The following is a 17,045-nucleotide window of genomic DNA, read 5'->3' on the forward strand; positions in this document are numbered from 1 at the left end:
GTTGGGCTGGCCAACCGCGACTCAAAGCCCCCCACGTGCACCAGCTGGCCACCGTGCGCCCTGGGCCCGGAGCCTTTGGTCGCGGTTCGCCACACGAACCGCGACTAAAGACCCCATTAGTCGCGGTTCCTTTACCTTCGCGACTTATGGGGCTTCCCGGAAGCCTGTTTTTCCACCAGTGAATCTCCTGCGTCGTCAGTGGTCATACTTCAGGGATTGCCTCTAAATCATCAATATTTGATGATAGGCTGAGTTTCTCTTGCTTGAGCTGCCCAGTCATGTGTCTAGCCCACCCACCAAGGTATCTACATAGTTTGATTTTTCACATTTGGATAGGGGTGTTCCCAACAACCGACTTTTCCCATATAAATTTAACCATATCCGAGAAGCCATCTCGACATAGCCATCCTAGTTCAAATTTGAAAGGGCGTCTACGTTGCGAAGATGGTGACCCGGTGGATAATAAAATAGGCACATGGTCTGACAAAGCTTCCATTCGAGGAAGAACTCGTACCGAGACTAGCGGAAATTTAAATTCCCAATCCGAATCCATCAATACTCGATCTAATTTCTCGTATGTAGGCTCTAGGACACTATTTGCGCAGGTATACTGTCTCCCAACCATTGAAATCTCCCCCAGGTCCAGACTGTCAATGACAATATTGAATAAGAAAGGCCAACGAGTGTCAAATCTACCCCTACTCTTTTCCTGAGGGTATCTTAGAAAATTGAAATCCCCTCCTATGATAAATAGGGTGTGGAATGGTCTTAGCTAGATTAACCAACTCACAAAGAAAAGCGGGTTTAGCAGCATCCTAAGCAGCCCCATAGACAAAAACCAAGATCCATATAAAATTATCAGATTTATTCCAGATGTGGAGTTTTATATGAAAATCACCTCCCGAATTATCCAAAATTTCCATAGTAGAAGTTCGGACCCCAACTAGTAGGCTACTAGGACGTCCCCGAGACGGACGGGATACCCAAGCAAAGTCCTCTCCGCCTAAAAGGCGATTTAGAAAACTTTTCGAGTAATTCCGATACCCATCTCAGAGATAGCAACAAAATCTAAAAAATGATCCCGAATGCACTCGGCAATGTGTAAATGTTTAGTCAAGTTCTTGAAACCTCTGCTATTCTTAAACATACCATTCATTTCAAAATAATGGGAGATTTAGACACCTTGGCATTTTTATTGGGCCAAGCATTTCGTTTAATGGAGGAGCCCCTGGATTTACGTTCAACAGTTTGAAGTTCAATGCATGAACCCAGCGCATCTGACTTGATGTTGTAATAGGAGAGGCCTGTGCACATTGAAGTAGATGCATGTAATGGATATAATTCAACTTTTGTTTTCCCTTTTTGGAAGATTACTTTAGCACTATGCAATAATCATATACTGTGGACCTTCTTCAGTTTATTGTTTCTTCAAATGGAATCATTACATTTTTCCGTATCATACACTAGCTGTAGATGACATCCTCGCTTGAGATGCTCCAATTTCATCTATGTAATCTTTTTAGATGGCTGTTCATATCGCCACCTTGTGCCACTCTTGACATGTAAACATTGGGACTTCTAAACTGTGCAATAAAAGATGGTCGGGTGCATCGTTGTGATTAAGAAGCTGGAGGATAGCTCCTATTTCGGAAAAAAAAAGATAACAGGCTCGCTAATTTCAACATACAGCACCATCCGAACTTTATTTGCTAACTAATACCGTTACTGTGTACGGTGATTCCAAATTGCTTTGTTGGGCTACATACATGCATACGTATGGGTCCAGTACCAATTCATCTCATGCATTCTGAAAGTGGCCATTCATCTACCAGCTGGGACCCCAACTACGCGCCCCTACCAGTATTAGAACAGTAGAACTAGAGCAAGCAGGAAGGCCAACTACAGGATGATACCATGCACTCCAGGAACGCGCCGAGGTGCCGACGGCCGTCATGCCGTCGGCACAGCTAGAATGGCCATCGGCACAGGATTGTGCCGACGGCAGCCATCGGCACCTCGCCGTCGGCACAATACGTTCTCGGCACAGACCCAGTTGCCGTTGGCATTGTGCCGACGACAAAGCTGTCGGCATAGAAATAACGCCGTTTGCTAATTCTGGTTCGGATTTTTTTTAAATTTTTTTTTTCCTTATTTTTTTTAATCTCTCACATGAATGATTTTAACTCTAACTACACTTAATATTAGGTCAAATTTCACTCATGGTCAAATTTCCCGGTCGGTCACCCATCCTCACACTACTCCACCCCTAGCACGCTTAACTTCTTTGTTCCATCTAAACTAGCTTCCATTAAAGAAAAGACACCTTGTTGATAATACTACCATATCAATCATATTAACCTCTATTCTTTGATGTTGCACATCTTTATTTTTTTGAATTTCAACCAATTATCTACATAAACTACAATGAATAAGTATATTAATGTTGAATTCAAATGACAATAAAATGATTTTATTTTTTATTTTCTATTTAATATGTAATAATTAATATCTTTAAATCTGTAAAGCAGAATTTGACAAATAATATGTCTAAATCGATCATAAAAATGAGAGGAATCCAAATATGACATTTATATATTATATTTTGAACGTAAAATTAGTTTTTCCAAAAAATCATGAGGATTAGATATGTACCTGTAGTTCAAATCTGACTGACTTTCTACCGATTTGGTAGGAATTTGTCTATTTTCACAAGGGTTGGGAGAACATTTAAGATGCCTCGTTTGTGAAATTATGCATTTAAGGTGGTCTAGTATTTTTTTTTAATTTAATTTGGTGGCTGCTTCACAAAATACTCTGTTTTCGGCAACTAAAAAAATGGAAAATGGCTTTTTCGTGCGATGAAAAGGAAAACTTCGTTCTGCAACATCGTAAGATATGCCAAGATGCACATGTGTGCACAATATGGGCACATTATTACAAACTATAACATAATTTTATCCATAACATTGGTCGTTTGACGTAAATGTCATGAAACCTTGAACATGATAGCTCATTTTGTGAAAGATTTTTTGTGATGTTTGCAATTTTCCTACTTTAATATTTGTCCTTGCAACTATGACACATAATATGACACCACGCGAAGGTTTCACATTGTTTGGATCGTTTTCGAATTTTTATGCCCGTTTCAAACTATATTCAAAACGGCGGGCAAGAATATCCTTTGCCCGGGGCAGAGGCTCGCCAAACTTGCACTAGATCTATAATGAAATAGCATGTTGTGAACCTGAAAATGATTTTTACAAAAAATCCTAAGCATTATATAAGGTACCTATAGTTCAAATCTGGTCAGCCTCCTACCGATTCGGCAGGAATTTGTCATTTTCATGAGGGGTGGACGGAAAGGTTCCATATACACCGATTAAGAAATTTTCCATATTATGTGGTCTACTATTTTTTAAAAATGTGTTGGTACCAATGTGAAACATTAATTTGATGGTTGCTTCACAAAACACCCCATTTTCGACTCCTCAAAAATGGAAAATGATTTTTTCGTGCAATGAAATGGAAAACTTCCTCCTGCAACATCGTAAGAAATCCCAAGATGCACATGTGTGCACAATATGGGCACATTATCACAAACTATGCCTCGATTATATCCATAACATTGGTTGTTTGACCTAAATGTCATGAAACCTCGAACATGATAGCTCATTTTGTGAAGGATTTTTTTGTGATGTTTGCAATTTTCCAACATTAATATTTTTTCCTTGCAAATATGACACATAATATGACACCACGCGAAGGTTTCACATTGTTTGGATCGTTTTCAAATTTTATATGCCCATTTCAAACTATATTCAAATCGGCGGGTAAGAAGATCCTTTGTCCGGGGCTGAAGCTCACCAAACTTGCACTAGATCTCTGATGAAATAGCATGTTGTGAACCTAAAAATGATTTTTACAAAAAATCCTGAGCATTATATCATATACCTATAGTTCAAATCTGGTCGGCCTCCTACCGATTTGGCAGGAATTTGTCATTTTCATGAGGGGTGGACGGAAAGGTTCCATATACACCGGTTAATAAATTGTCTATATTATGTGGTCTAGTATTTTTGAAAAATGTGTTGGTACCAATGTGAAACATTAATTTGGTGGTTGCTTCACAAAACACCCCGTTTTCGACTCCTCAAAAATGGAAAATGATTTTTTCGTGCGATGAAATGAAAAACTTCCTCCTGCAACATCGTAAGACATCTCAAGATGCACAAGTGTGCACAATATGGGCACATTATCACAAACTATGCCACGATTATATCCATAACATTGGTTGTTTGACCTAAATGTCATGAAACCACGAACATGATAGCTCATTTTGTGAAGGATTTTTTGTGATGTTTGCAATTTTTCAACTTTAATATTTTTTCCTTGCAAATATGACACATAATATAACACCACGCGAAGGTTTCACATTGTTTGGATCGTTTTTAAATTTTATATACCCATTTCAAACTATATTCAAAACGGCGGGCAAGAAGATCCTTTGCCCGGGGCTGAGGCTCACCAAACTTGCACTAGATCTCTGATGAAATAGCATGTTGTGAACCTAAAAATGATTTTTACAAAAAATCCTGAGCATTATATAAGGTACCTATAGTTCAAATCTGGTCAGGTAGACCGATTCGGCAGGAATTTGTGTTTTTCATGAGGGGTGGACGGAAAGGTTTCAGATACACCGGTTAAGAAATTGTCTATCTTATGTGGTCTAGTAGTTTTGAAAAATATGTTGGTACCAATGTAAAATTTTAATTTGGTGGTTGGTTCACAAAACACCCCGTTTTCGACACCTCAAAAATAGAAAATGGTTTTTTCGTGCGATAAAATGGAAAACTTCCTCCTGCAACATCGTAAGACATCCCAAGATGCACATGTGTGCACAATATGGGCACATTATCACAAACTATGCGACGATTCTAGCCATAACATTGGTTGTTCTGTGTGAAAGCCATAAAACATCAGACATGATAGCTCATTTTTTGAAGATTTTTTGAGATATTTTCAATATTCCGTGTTTCATATTTTTCCAAGATAGATCTTATTTTTCTGAAAATTTTGATATATTATTTGTAATTTTCTGAATTATAATGATTTAGTTATGATTTTTCGATGATTAATGTGGTAAAATGGAAAATAGCTAAGCCGACGGCTTTGCCGTCGGCACAGGGCTAAAATATGACGCTGTTACTTCGCCGTTACGATGGAGAGGCTGTGCCGACGGCCGAAACTGTTGCCGTCGGCACAGACCTTCATGTGCCGATGGTTTTCCTGTGCCGACGGCTAACCTGCTGGCCTGGCCGGAACGGGTCCTGCGTCGATGGACCCGATATTTTGCCGTCGGCACAGGATCTGGCCGTCGGCACCTCGGCGCGTTCTCGTAGTGATGGTACCTCTTGTAGCGGCAGCAAGAGTTCGACGATGGATACGGCTACCAGTTCCCTTCGGTCACCGGACGGACGGACGATGCAGACGGCCACCTGTTCCCTTCAGTCGCCGGACGGACGATGCAGATGGCCACCCGTTCTCTTCGAGAACCAGTTAGCACGGTCGTCATGTTCTCCTCCTCCTCCCACGTCGAGAAGATGTCCAGGGAAAGTGGCTTCAGGGTCTCACATACATCACTTTCCTGTGCCATTCCAATTCGGAAACACAAGTTAGTCAATGATCTTTGTTTCCTGTGTGGAAGTCAGTTAATGATTTGACACGAGTGAAAATCGCTAGGGAAGAAAAGATAGAACAGAACAACAATTTCTGACCAATCACAATAGCTAGCGGATTTCGTCCAAGTCGTCAGTTTGGTCGTCAAGTAGAATATAATTATTGGTGCTGTTTGAAGCTGTGACTCTCGACGTCCTCCTCGAAGATGAATGAAGGAGCGGAAACTCCATTGGTAATCCCGGGTGACGAAATCTCCATACGCCAGCCACTGTCCATGCTCCTTCGTAAAGGGTTATTATCAACTCTTACATACCGCGTCTTTGGCAGCTACTCTAGTTCCTATCAGCATGGTTAGAGGAAGTAGCATCTGAAGGTGCAATTTGGCAGCTAGCTCCTATCAACATCATATAACTTCCAAAATGGAAATCAGCTTCATGTGTAGAAAAGTTATGTGGACTTTTTTTTTCTTCTGTGTGAACATTTACTTGACGCTTGGAAAAGGCATATATGCATTCCCATAGTACCTTGATAGAATTATTACCCGGCTCGCACGCAGCCGCTGGCTCTTGATTTGTTTTTCTATAATACCGTGTTGTCTCCTCATGGACTGGGTGGACCGGGGTGGTCAACAACGGCTGCCATCGTGTGCTTTCTTCATCTAGACACTACTTGCACTGGAGGAAGCATCACATTGCATTGTGCTGAGGTATATATATATCCTCATCTTCATTCCCAAAACAGCAAGACACAGAGAGCTAGCATCTTGTCTCCATCAATTCGCCACCATGCCTCCACACTACATACAGTTGGGACTTTTCCTCCTTGTCTCCCTGCACAACACTGCTAGCAGATGCTGTGGTGCAACCGCAAATGACGTCCACACTCTCACGGCAGGCCAAGCGGTCGACAAGCTCGTCTCAAGGAATGGCAAATTCGCGCTCGGCTTCTTCACATCCGGATCCAGCACTACTACTAGTAAGTCCTCCTCTGCAGACAACACTACTACAGCACCCAACTGGTACCTAGGCATATGGTTCAACAAGATCCCGGATTTTACTCCAGTGTGGATTGCTAATCGTGACGAGCCAATCACTCACCCAGCTGACCTCAAGCTCCAAATTTCTAGAGATGGCAACCTTGTCGTCCTAGATCACATTGGGGCAGCTGGAACACCACTTTGGTCCACTGAAATTATCAATGCTGCATCCAAAAACAGCAGCAACAACACCGTTGCTGTTGCTGTGCTCAGCAACAATGGGAACCTGGTCATACGCCATGCCTCAGACCCATCTCAGCAGGTGTGGTGGCAGAGCTTTGACTACCCAACTGATGTCTTTCTCCCTGGATCCAAGCTTGGTAGGAACAAGGTCACTGGTTTGAATCGGGTATTCATCTCAAAGAAGAACCGCATCAACCCGGGCAGCGGGTCATACTGTGTTGGGGTAGACTCCAGATTTAATCAGGGGATCATCCTTAGCCACTGCTCCTCATCCGTAGTGTATTGGGCATCCGGGACATTCTCTCACCAAAATGTAGATCCCAGCGATACCGGCTTGACCAGCTACAACCAAGTTGATAACAATCAAGAGCAATACTACATATATTCCACACCGAATGATGAATCACTTTCTATATACACTTTGATAGAGATTTCTGGTCAGATAAAGGCTCATGTTTGGAATGAAAGCCTACAGCGCTGGCACCAATTCTACACCCAACCCATGGACCCATGTAGTGTCCAAGCTGCTTGTGGACCTTTCACAATCTGCACCAACAACAACGCAAACCTGTTGTGTGATTGTATGAAGGGATTCTCTGTCAAGTCACCTGCGGAATGGGATCTTGACGATACAACGGGAGGTTGTATGAGAAATAATCCACTAGATTGCACAACAGACAAATTCTTGCCCGTACCTGGTGTCACATTGGCCTATAACCCTTTACACATGGAAGTGATGCCTGATGCTAGTGGCTGTGCGCAAGCTTGTGCCAATGACTGCTCTTGCACTGCTTATTCCTATAGTACTAGCACAGGGTGCTCTATCTGGCGTGCAGAATTGCTCAATACTGTGGCTAGTACCACTGCTGGAGAGATTCTCTACCTTCGCGTTGCCGCCAAGGATTACTTGGATATCTTGAGAGAGAACAAAAGATCTGTTGGAGTAGTTACTGCTGCAAGCATTGCGGGTTCCGGGACAATAATGATGCTCATACTTGTAATATTGTTCATTATTTGGAGGAGAAAACAGGAGTATGGTTTGCCATCAAGTAACACCCAAGATTGTGTTGGGATTAGAACCTTCAGATATAGTTATTTACGTTATGCTACAAAACAATTCTCTGAAAGACTAGGAGGGGGTGGATTTGGTTCTGTATACAAAGGGCTTCTAATTGACTCGGCCATCACTATAGCAGTCAAAAGATTGGATGGGGCACGTCAGGGAGAGAAGCAATTCAGGGCTGAGGTGAGTTCCATAGGTTTGATCCAGCATATCAACCTGGTAAAATTAATTGGTTTCTGTTGTGAAAGTGACAAGAGGTTACTAGTGTATGAGCACATGTCCAATGGCTCTCTTGATGTTCATCTGTTTAACAGTAAAGATATTGGTCTAGATTGGAGCACAAGGTACCATATTGCCACAGGAGTTGCAAGAGGATTGTCCTACTTGCATGAGGGTTGCCGTGAATGCATCATACACTGTGATATTAAGCCAGAGAATATACTTCTGGATGCATCATTTGTTCCTAAAGTTGCAGATTTTGGGATGGCAACAATTGTAGGAAGGGATTTTAGCCGTGTTCTGACCACATTTAGAGGAACTGTAGGCTATCTTGCCCCAGAATGGATAAGTGGAGAAGCTATTACTCAAAAAGTCGATGTCTTTAGCTTTGGAATGGTACTACTAGAAATTGTATCAGGAAGGAGAAATTTACCTAAAGCACACACTTCTGACAATTATCACACTTCTTATTTCCCTATGCAAGCCATCACCATGCTTCATGGCGGAGATATGAATAGTTTGGTAGATCCACTACTATGTGGTGAGTTTAACTTGGAAGAGGCTATAAGAGTATGCAAGGTTGCGTTTTGGTGTATACAAGACAGTGAGTTTGATCGTCCCACAATGGGTGATGTGGTTCGGGCGCTTGAGGGTCTACAGGAGCTTGATATGCCCCCGGTGCCAAGACAACTTTCAGCTATCACAAAATGCTAGCTTTGATGCAACTTGGAAACATTAGCTTTGTTTCTACATGTCTTTTTGTTTCTCTATTTTTGTTCGCTAGCAATGTTACACAATAACTGTACCAAAGCATCATGTGATGCGAATATCTGTTGTAGTGAATGGTGACTTATATGCATAGATTGAAGGAGAAGTTGGTATATATGCCACTATATTTATATAGAAGTGTCTTGATATATACTATAGAATGCAGCTTATAAATGATGGTACAAGCAATTTATAAGGGGCATTTTTCTAGCCATACTATGAACAGATGTGATGCAAGTTGCAACAATAGATATACATGTGGAACCGAGCTCCATGTCGTCCCAGTTAACTCATAAGGATATTCCTTATAAACTAGTACTACTCCGTTCCAATAAGTAAGGCGTGCATGATTTTTAAGATTTTTCTTTTACTAAGAATTGAATCATATATAAGAAGTATTTGATATATAATTGGCACCATTAATACAAAGTCTTTACTATTATATTGGAGTTGGGGATGGTGTCACTTTGACATGAAACATTCGGAAGATCCTAGCCGTTCATCATCACATCCAGCGTCAATCACAAACGCATAGGAAACAAATCCATTCAGCATTAATCAAGGATATTTACAAATCACGTTTATAAGGAAACATACACATTCAGCATCAATCAAGAAAAACACACGCTCAATCAATCAAGGACATACATCCAAGGCAATCACGTCCACAAGGAAACAGATCCTAATTAGAAATTAGAAACTACGGTAATCACGGTAATTAATCAATCACGTAATACATTATTTATATGTCTTTGCATTTCCTTCTTCGTTGATTCTGCCGCTTCGTTTCAAAACAGTCTGCTCATCTCTCTCCAAAATATAGCATGCCCACACACGATACCCTAGCCGCCGGCCCTTTTCACTGCAACCGAGTGCTCCATCACCGTGCACATGTGCCTCACGCCCCCACGTACTGACTGCATCGACATCACCATCATAATCGTACACCGTTGTCGTCTGCCCTCATCGTCCTATATGCGACGTCCTGCACCACCATGTTGCCATCGCCATCGCGTACCGCCACCGCCTGATGGCATCGTCCTACCCGCGATGCCCTGCGCTACGCCGTCTCGACATCGTCATCGTGCACCGTTGCCACCTACATGCGCTGCTATCAACGTCATCTGTGCATATACCCTGTTTGATGAAATGTCTAATTGGTTATGTTTTTTCCGTGCTAACCGTGGAAAGAGGACGATCCAGAAAGGATACAAAAGCATAACTTGCTGCCTAATTCCAGGACTGGCCGTTGATAAACATGGAGTTGTCGTAATGACTAGAAATAAAGGGAAGGAGGTGAACTTTGATTTTTGTTTGGAAAATTTGTTTAGCTTACCAGATTTTTTATAACCTTATTCCATTCAGGACATCATAGATTCATAGGAACATGAGAAATTGGGAAGTCATGCACCTTCTTTGGGTTGGGGTAATATAGTAATACATGCAGATGCTTTCATCAAGCCAGCGAAGATTTCATCTTGTTTCCTACAACTGATTCATGGACAGTTGGAATGAACGATTCAAGATGATTTTTCTTGTCTACTTCTTGAACAATTGAAATCGATGTCCACAGACCACAGGGACTACTAATCAGTGTGTATGGTGGTTACCAGCTCCACCACAGCGCTCGTCACCAACCGGCGGTGGCATGCCTCCCGCCTCGGCGCCCACACGCGAGCTAAGCACCGTGTTGCTACTGTCGAGGGCACGTGACAGTGTCATTGGAGTGCGACATGGACAAGAGTATGAGGAGATGGGGATGGGCACCGGTGCAATACAAAATTGGTAGGTGGCGCCTTGTGAATTAAGCATTGCATATGTGTGACTTCTTTTACAATCATCTTGGAGATATTGTCTGCAATCTCATGGGTCTAAAGCACATATTGTTATCCTGCTCATGTTGACTTAGCACACTTGCATAGATCAAAATTGGTAGAGCTGACCTTCGGCAAATTGGTAAGGTGTATTTATAGTATGTGAATCTCATTTGGAATATTCCATCTTGAAGTTGTCACATTGTCTTGGCTTTGTTTGTGCGAGTTTCTATATAATGGCGAGTTTAACCTTGTTTTTACCTATTTGATTGCTTTATCCTCACGCCATGTAGCAGCAGGAAGTTGTTGATAGATTCCAAGGTGGAATTCAATAATTGTTCGCACGACAAATTAGGAATGCTTCTAGGAGTGGTAACTATTTTATCGAATATCTGAATGTAGCGTGTTAAGCACTCTGGGAAACTGGAGAAATGAAAGCTTAGAGCATCTCCAGTCGCGTCCCCCAAACCGTCCCCCAAACCGCGCCGGATCGAGCGTTTGGGGGACGTGTTTTGTTCGTGCCGCGTTTGGGGGACGTCGTTCCCCAGCCGCGTCCCCCAAACGCCGCCCCCAATCAGAAATTCAAATAGATGCATTCAAAAGAGATCGTTCCCGCCGGTTCGTCGCGATCGAGTAGCGGCGATCGATCAAAATACCGGGCGCGCGATCATATTATAGACCGGTGGTGCATGCAAATTAGAAGAAGGGGTTGGTCGACGGCGTCGTGTCCCGAGTCGACGCAGGCCCGTCGAGCACGACGATCTCGCCGCGATCTGCCCGTTCTCCGTGCATGGTGCGTCTGCTCCGTCGCCGACGCGGAGGCCGACGCAGGTGTAGCAGCAGAAGACGCGGCCGCCTGCTCTTGCTGCGCTGCCGCCGCCGCCGATGCCGATGCCGCTGCCGGGGCCGCCGCGTCCGCCGCCGCCATTTTGGCTTCGATGTCGTCGAGGATCTGGCCTTTGAAGAAGTTGTGCGCCGCTCGCGTCCGGGGAGACATTCCCTCCGTCGACGTTCTCGGCAGGGACATGTCGTCCCTGCGTTTCTTGAGCTCCAGCTTCTCCTCTTGCCTCTTGAGCAGCTCGGCCCACCTTTGGTCGGCCTTCTTGTCGCGGGAGATAAAGGTCGAGGAGACGTCGGCGAGGCATTTCGTGATCGACGCCTGCGTCTTCTCAGACGACGCAGCGTCGGCCAAGGCGGCCTTGGGTCCTGGCTCGCGCTGCTCGTACGCCGGGGAGTAGAGGTTGTTGGGGTTGAAGCCGCCGTGCGGCAGCGCATCCTGGTAGTGCGGCGACAAGTTAGGCGTCACGCACCCGGGAGTGGCGGAGGGGCCGTCGTTGTAGAAGGCGGCTTGCGACGGAGAGATCACTCCGGGAACGTACACCGGCATGGACGTACTCCATGGGCTCGCGTTGGTGGCGGCGATACACCCGGCCATTACGTGCTGGTGCTGGCGCGCCGCCTGAGCCTTCTTCTCCAGCTCCACCGCCCTCCGTCCTTTCCGCTCCGCCGTCGATAGCTTCCGGCGCAGGCAATCTTGCTGCCATTGATCTTCGGTCATTCCTTCAGAGCTTCTTCTTCGCAGCCGGCGCCTTCCGCGGCTTCGCGAACGGCGCTTTCGCCCCTATCGTCGCATTGCCCGGCGGCTTCTTGGCCGCTTTCTTCGCCATCTTTTTGGGGGCTGTCGGCGGCGCCATGGAATGGGGAGAGGGTAGCGGCGGCGGGTGCACGGCGGGAGGGAGAAAGAAATCGGCGGGATAGGAGAGGAGAAATGAATCGGCGGCAGGATATGTTTTGGGAGGCCTGTGCGCGGCGGTATAGGCGCGATTTGGCGGGAGCGGCGGGATTTGGCGGGAGTGTGAGACGAATTTTCCCTGTGCCGCTGACGGGTCGGCCCCGCGTCGGTTGGCCTCGCTTTTCGTTGTGTCCGGCGTCCCCGGAGCGTCCCCTGTGGGACGGGGACGGGCTCGGGGCGCCGGACACCGTATCGGGGCGCGCCGGACAAAAATGGGCTTTGGGGGACGCGGCTGGAACGCTTTTTTTGTCCGGCGCGCCCCAAATCGCTTTGGGGGACGGTTTGGGGGACGCGACTGGAGATGCTCTTATGGGACTTGTTTCATATATTGGTCTACAAAGAGTTATCTCGTTTTTATTCTATGTCTGCATCTATATAGGTTACATCGAACTATCATCATATTATTTCTTCAACAAGCTTACCAATTTAAATAAAGTACACAACTTAAAAATTTAGCAAAGTTGTATCTGAATTATTATAGTTTTAATATCAATGGTGATCGGTTGAGAAACGAAATAAGTTTGTTGGTACTTGGGTATATACTTATGCCCATTTTCACCAAACTCCGATACTTTATAGTTATGGTGATGTATGACACCACATTGTGTTTTGTCCCTTATTATATTCATGTATTATACGTTGTTGTTTCATGCTGAACTTCAATTCCTTGGGTCTACTAATGAATAACTTGTGATGTGTGAAATGCACATATTTGCAGAAGCCACATTTTAAATTTTTCATTCCAATTAGCTGAATAAATGATAATCAGTAATTACTAGAATAATTCTTATACTCATTTTTATGCAACTATATAGGTAGCATGCAAAAGTTGTGCATGTTTTATTTGCAAATTATGTAGAGTTGAAATTGATAGCATATTCAGTACTTGGCACATCAACGAGTCTTAGATATAGCTTCATATAGTGCTCAGTTGGAGGCCCACTCTCACCGGAAGGTTGCAGAGATATGCATTGGATATCCTGTTGTTTTTTTTTTCATGGGATTAAAGGAGATATTGGTCCAAATTCTAAAATGTATGTTTATGTTTAAAGAGTAGCGGTGTTCGAAAATTTACATGCCTAAAAAAAATTAGCAACAAAAATTAAGATAAACCTAAACTATTAAAAGAGGTGATCAACATTTGTTTTAGGCACGTCATCAGTGTGAAGAATTGAAGAGTTTTGGAAGACTCAATTCAAGCCAAGAGCTGGCCTTTAATTATACAATGTGTTTATTATCCGGATGTTGTGATGAGAAATGGTTATGTTGGTTTTGGCCACAAACCTTATTCTTGATCCTTCAATAAGTTGGATCATTTCACATGTCTAGAATTAGAAGGCAATGTAATACTGCTATTGTTCTACCTCTAAATGTACCCATCTTATGTTTCCTCCTCATGTTATTTAAGAATTTCAAGACTGCAAAAATATCTTACTTTTTTATCAATGTATTTTGTTATTTGTAGATGGAATATGATGGGACCTCATCTTTCAAAGAGGTATTTTCAAATATAGAATGATGCACGGTTCTAAAGGGTTGAAATTATGTTTATATAAACTTTTAGGTTTACACAATGGAATTATGAATAGCTTATTATCAAAGAGAACTCAATTTTTCTGAAAAATGATAAATGGTTTCATGATTCTTTGTAATAAATTGGTGGACGCTGCAAAATGGATGCACATAAGATCTAGCACTAGATGGTACAATGATTTCTGATAGGTTACTAATTAAAAATTAATACTAGTTGAAAAGAAATAATTATTTGGATACATATTTTTGAAACTACATGACGAGGCGGTTCCTCGGTAATGCCCACCATGAGGGGCTTGGGTTTTAGAGAAAGGCGACGATGGAAGTTCCGGGAGCGAGGCGGTACACGACGTACCCAGGTTCACGTCCCCGCGGTGGAGGATCGCTACGTCCTGCTAGCAATCCAGTATATGAATATATGGGTATAGGGGGCGCCATAGGCGGTGTAGTTGTATCTAGTCTAGTTCTAGTTCACGGGTTGCGATGTCTAGGTGTGTCGCCTCTATGATCTATGTTTCTAAAAATGTCCCCTAAGGGGTGCCCCTGCCTGGCTTTATATATCAGCCAAGCTAGGGTTTACAAGAGTCCTAGTAGGATTCGTATTGGAGTCTTCTTTCCTTGTAGTCCAAGTTGAGGCGCGTGCAGGTCCAGCTTGTCGAGTCCTCGTGCTGGTCCAGCTTCATCGTTTGCACCGGGTATGGCAATGTCGAGTACCCGAAAGGTTATGCCCATGCCGTAGCCCCGAGTGTCCGGCCGAAGTGAAGCTTCGGGCAGGGACTAAAGTTGTCTTCGCCGAATGTCTTGATCATCTGTTGAATCTTGTGCTTGATGTAGAGTCGAAGTTGCTTTCTGTCGGGTGCGCGAAGCGCTCCCGATGGGAGTAGTGTAATGTCCTAGGTTTAGAGACGATCGAGGGGTAGATTTTAGAAAGGGGTGTGCATTGCATCGTAAATTCCGGGGAAATTTCGCGCTTTTAAAACAAAACTGCATCGAAGGGGGACAAGTTTCTCTCTCGACACCTTACAGGGTTAGGGTTTCGAGAGTGCGACAAACTTGCTTCTCACCTAACTAAATTAGGGTTTTGGGAAGAGAGGAGAGTATTGCATTATAATTTAAGTTGCATGATTGAATTCAACTTTAAGTTGCATGATTGAATTCAAACCTAAGTGGAATTTGAATTTCAAATTCAAACATTAAATAAATACCCATAATTCAATTATGAGGAAATTCATTAATTAAATTATAAATAATACACATTATGAACAATACAAATAATAAGTAAAGCTCATTAGAGAAAACCTTGAGCTTTATTGATTATCACACAATATACATTGTCTTTACAATATTCACAATTGAAATAAAGAAATAATACAACACATTACAAGAATTGGAAAAATAGAAAAAGAAAAGAAAAGAAAAGTACAATATATTGATCTATCCTAAAACTACAAGCTAATATTCATTTAGTATTGAGCTTGATGATCTTCATGTCCATTTGATCATCATCTTGATCCCTGCACACAAACACAACAAACACAAGTTATGCCAAGTGGCATAGCCACTTGGTAGGTTAGAAATAAAATGGAATTGGAGAGGATATGACCAAAAGTTGTCGAGCTGATCCTCTCACAGCCAAGTGCAAAGCATCAGGTACACACACACACACAGGCAGCTCACACTGCATGTGTGCATGCTGAACAACACACAAGCACAGAGAGGAGTCACCAAGTGTGGCCAGGCCGTGTTGTCGACCAGGAGAGCAAAGCCAGGGAGGTATAAAACCTTTTCCACAGTAACCCTAGCTCATTCATCGACAAGCAGCAGGGTAAGCCACCAGATAGCAAGAACACTTAGAACAGGAAGAACTCATAGCCAGCAACACCATCCAGAAACAGCTCTATCAAAGAACTGTTGTCTGTTGAGCATCAAACCATGAAGTAGATCAAGCACAAGCCACTAGGAGGAGCAGGACAAGCACTGAAACCAACCAGAAGCAATCCTCTACAACAACAAAACCATCTAGGAGCTGGAGTGAGGTATAAATCAAATCAGCCTGAGCAAAACCTTGGTTTGCTCATAAATAAGCATCTGCATATGTCACAGCAGCCAAAATGGGTAGAATACCCAGTTTGTATCATCTAAGCCATTTGGTGCAAGCAAATGATGAATAACCAGAAGGAAACCATCCAGGGAACACTGGTTGTGTCAACACAGTGACACAACCAGAGAAATCCAACAAGGATTTAATTCCTATCTAGTCACACAGATTCACTCAGCACCCTACAGCTAGCTAAACCATCAGACAGATAGACCATATGAGGTCTATTCTTGTTTGTCAACAACAAAGCTTCATGGAAATCCAACAAGGGATTATCCAGTGAGGTATCCATTAAGCCACAACCAGCCACAGAAAGGTGGGAGCTACCTAAACAGCAAAGAATTGATGTCCAGGCCACCTCAACCACTTAACCAATTCAAACAAATAAGCCATGCACAGTTATCATCACCCAGTAGGGTTCAAAAGGAGTGCTAGGGTACACAACCAGTGGTTGGAATCCATCTAGCCCTACCAAAGTCAATGAAATGATCATAACTGCAGAGCAGTTCACATCAATTATCCATGTGATTAAGCCAAACTAGATAGATAATTGAAATACCCAAGCAACCAGGGGTACAAACACTTGCAAATGATCTAGATGATCACTGCAAGCAATAGCAGACACTTGATCAGGCAAGGCCTGCACCAGCACAAGGCATGGTGATACACAATCACCAATACAAGCACCAGATAGTCACAGGCAGTAAGTGCAGCAAGCAACCAACAAGCATTTGATGATCACAGGATTATCAGGGCTTGCCAAAGCATGCAAAAGCTTGACAGGGGCAAGCCTCGCATCAATTCATAAACCATATAAATGAAGCAGCCACAGTTAATCAACAGATGCTTCACAGATAATCACA

General features: G+C 43.3%; 1 protein-coding gene across 1 annotated transcript; it reads left to right on the forward strand.

Moving 5' to 3' along the window:
* The first annotated feature begins 6,440 nt into the window (after positions 1 to 6,440).
* Positions 6,441 to 9,010, forward strand: LOC124684537 (G-type lectin S-receptor-like serine/threonine-protein kinase At2g19130). The gene has a single exon (XM_047218825.1). The coding sequence runs from the start codon at positions 6,462 to 6,464 to the stop codon at positions 8,889 to 8,891; it is 2,430 nt and encodes an 809-aa protein (XP_047074781.1). The 5' UTR covers positions 6,441 to 6,461; the 3' UTR covers positions 8,892 to 9,010.
* The last annotated feature ends 8,035 nt before the right edge of the window (positions 9,011 to 17,045 follow it).

This window comes from Lolium rigidum, chromosome 1, assembly GCF_022539505.1.
Source record: "Lolium rigidum isolate FL_2022 chromosome 1, APGP_CSIRO_Lrig_0.1, whole genome shotgun sequence".
Lineage (NCBI taxonomy): Eukaryota > Viridiplantae > Streptophyta > Magnoliopsida > Poales > Poaceae > Lolium > Lolium rigidum.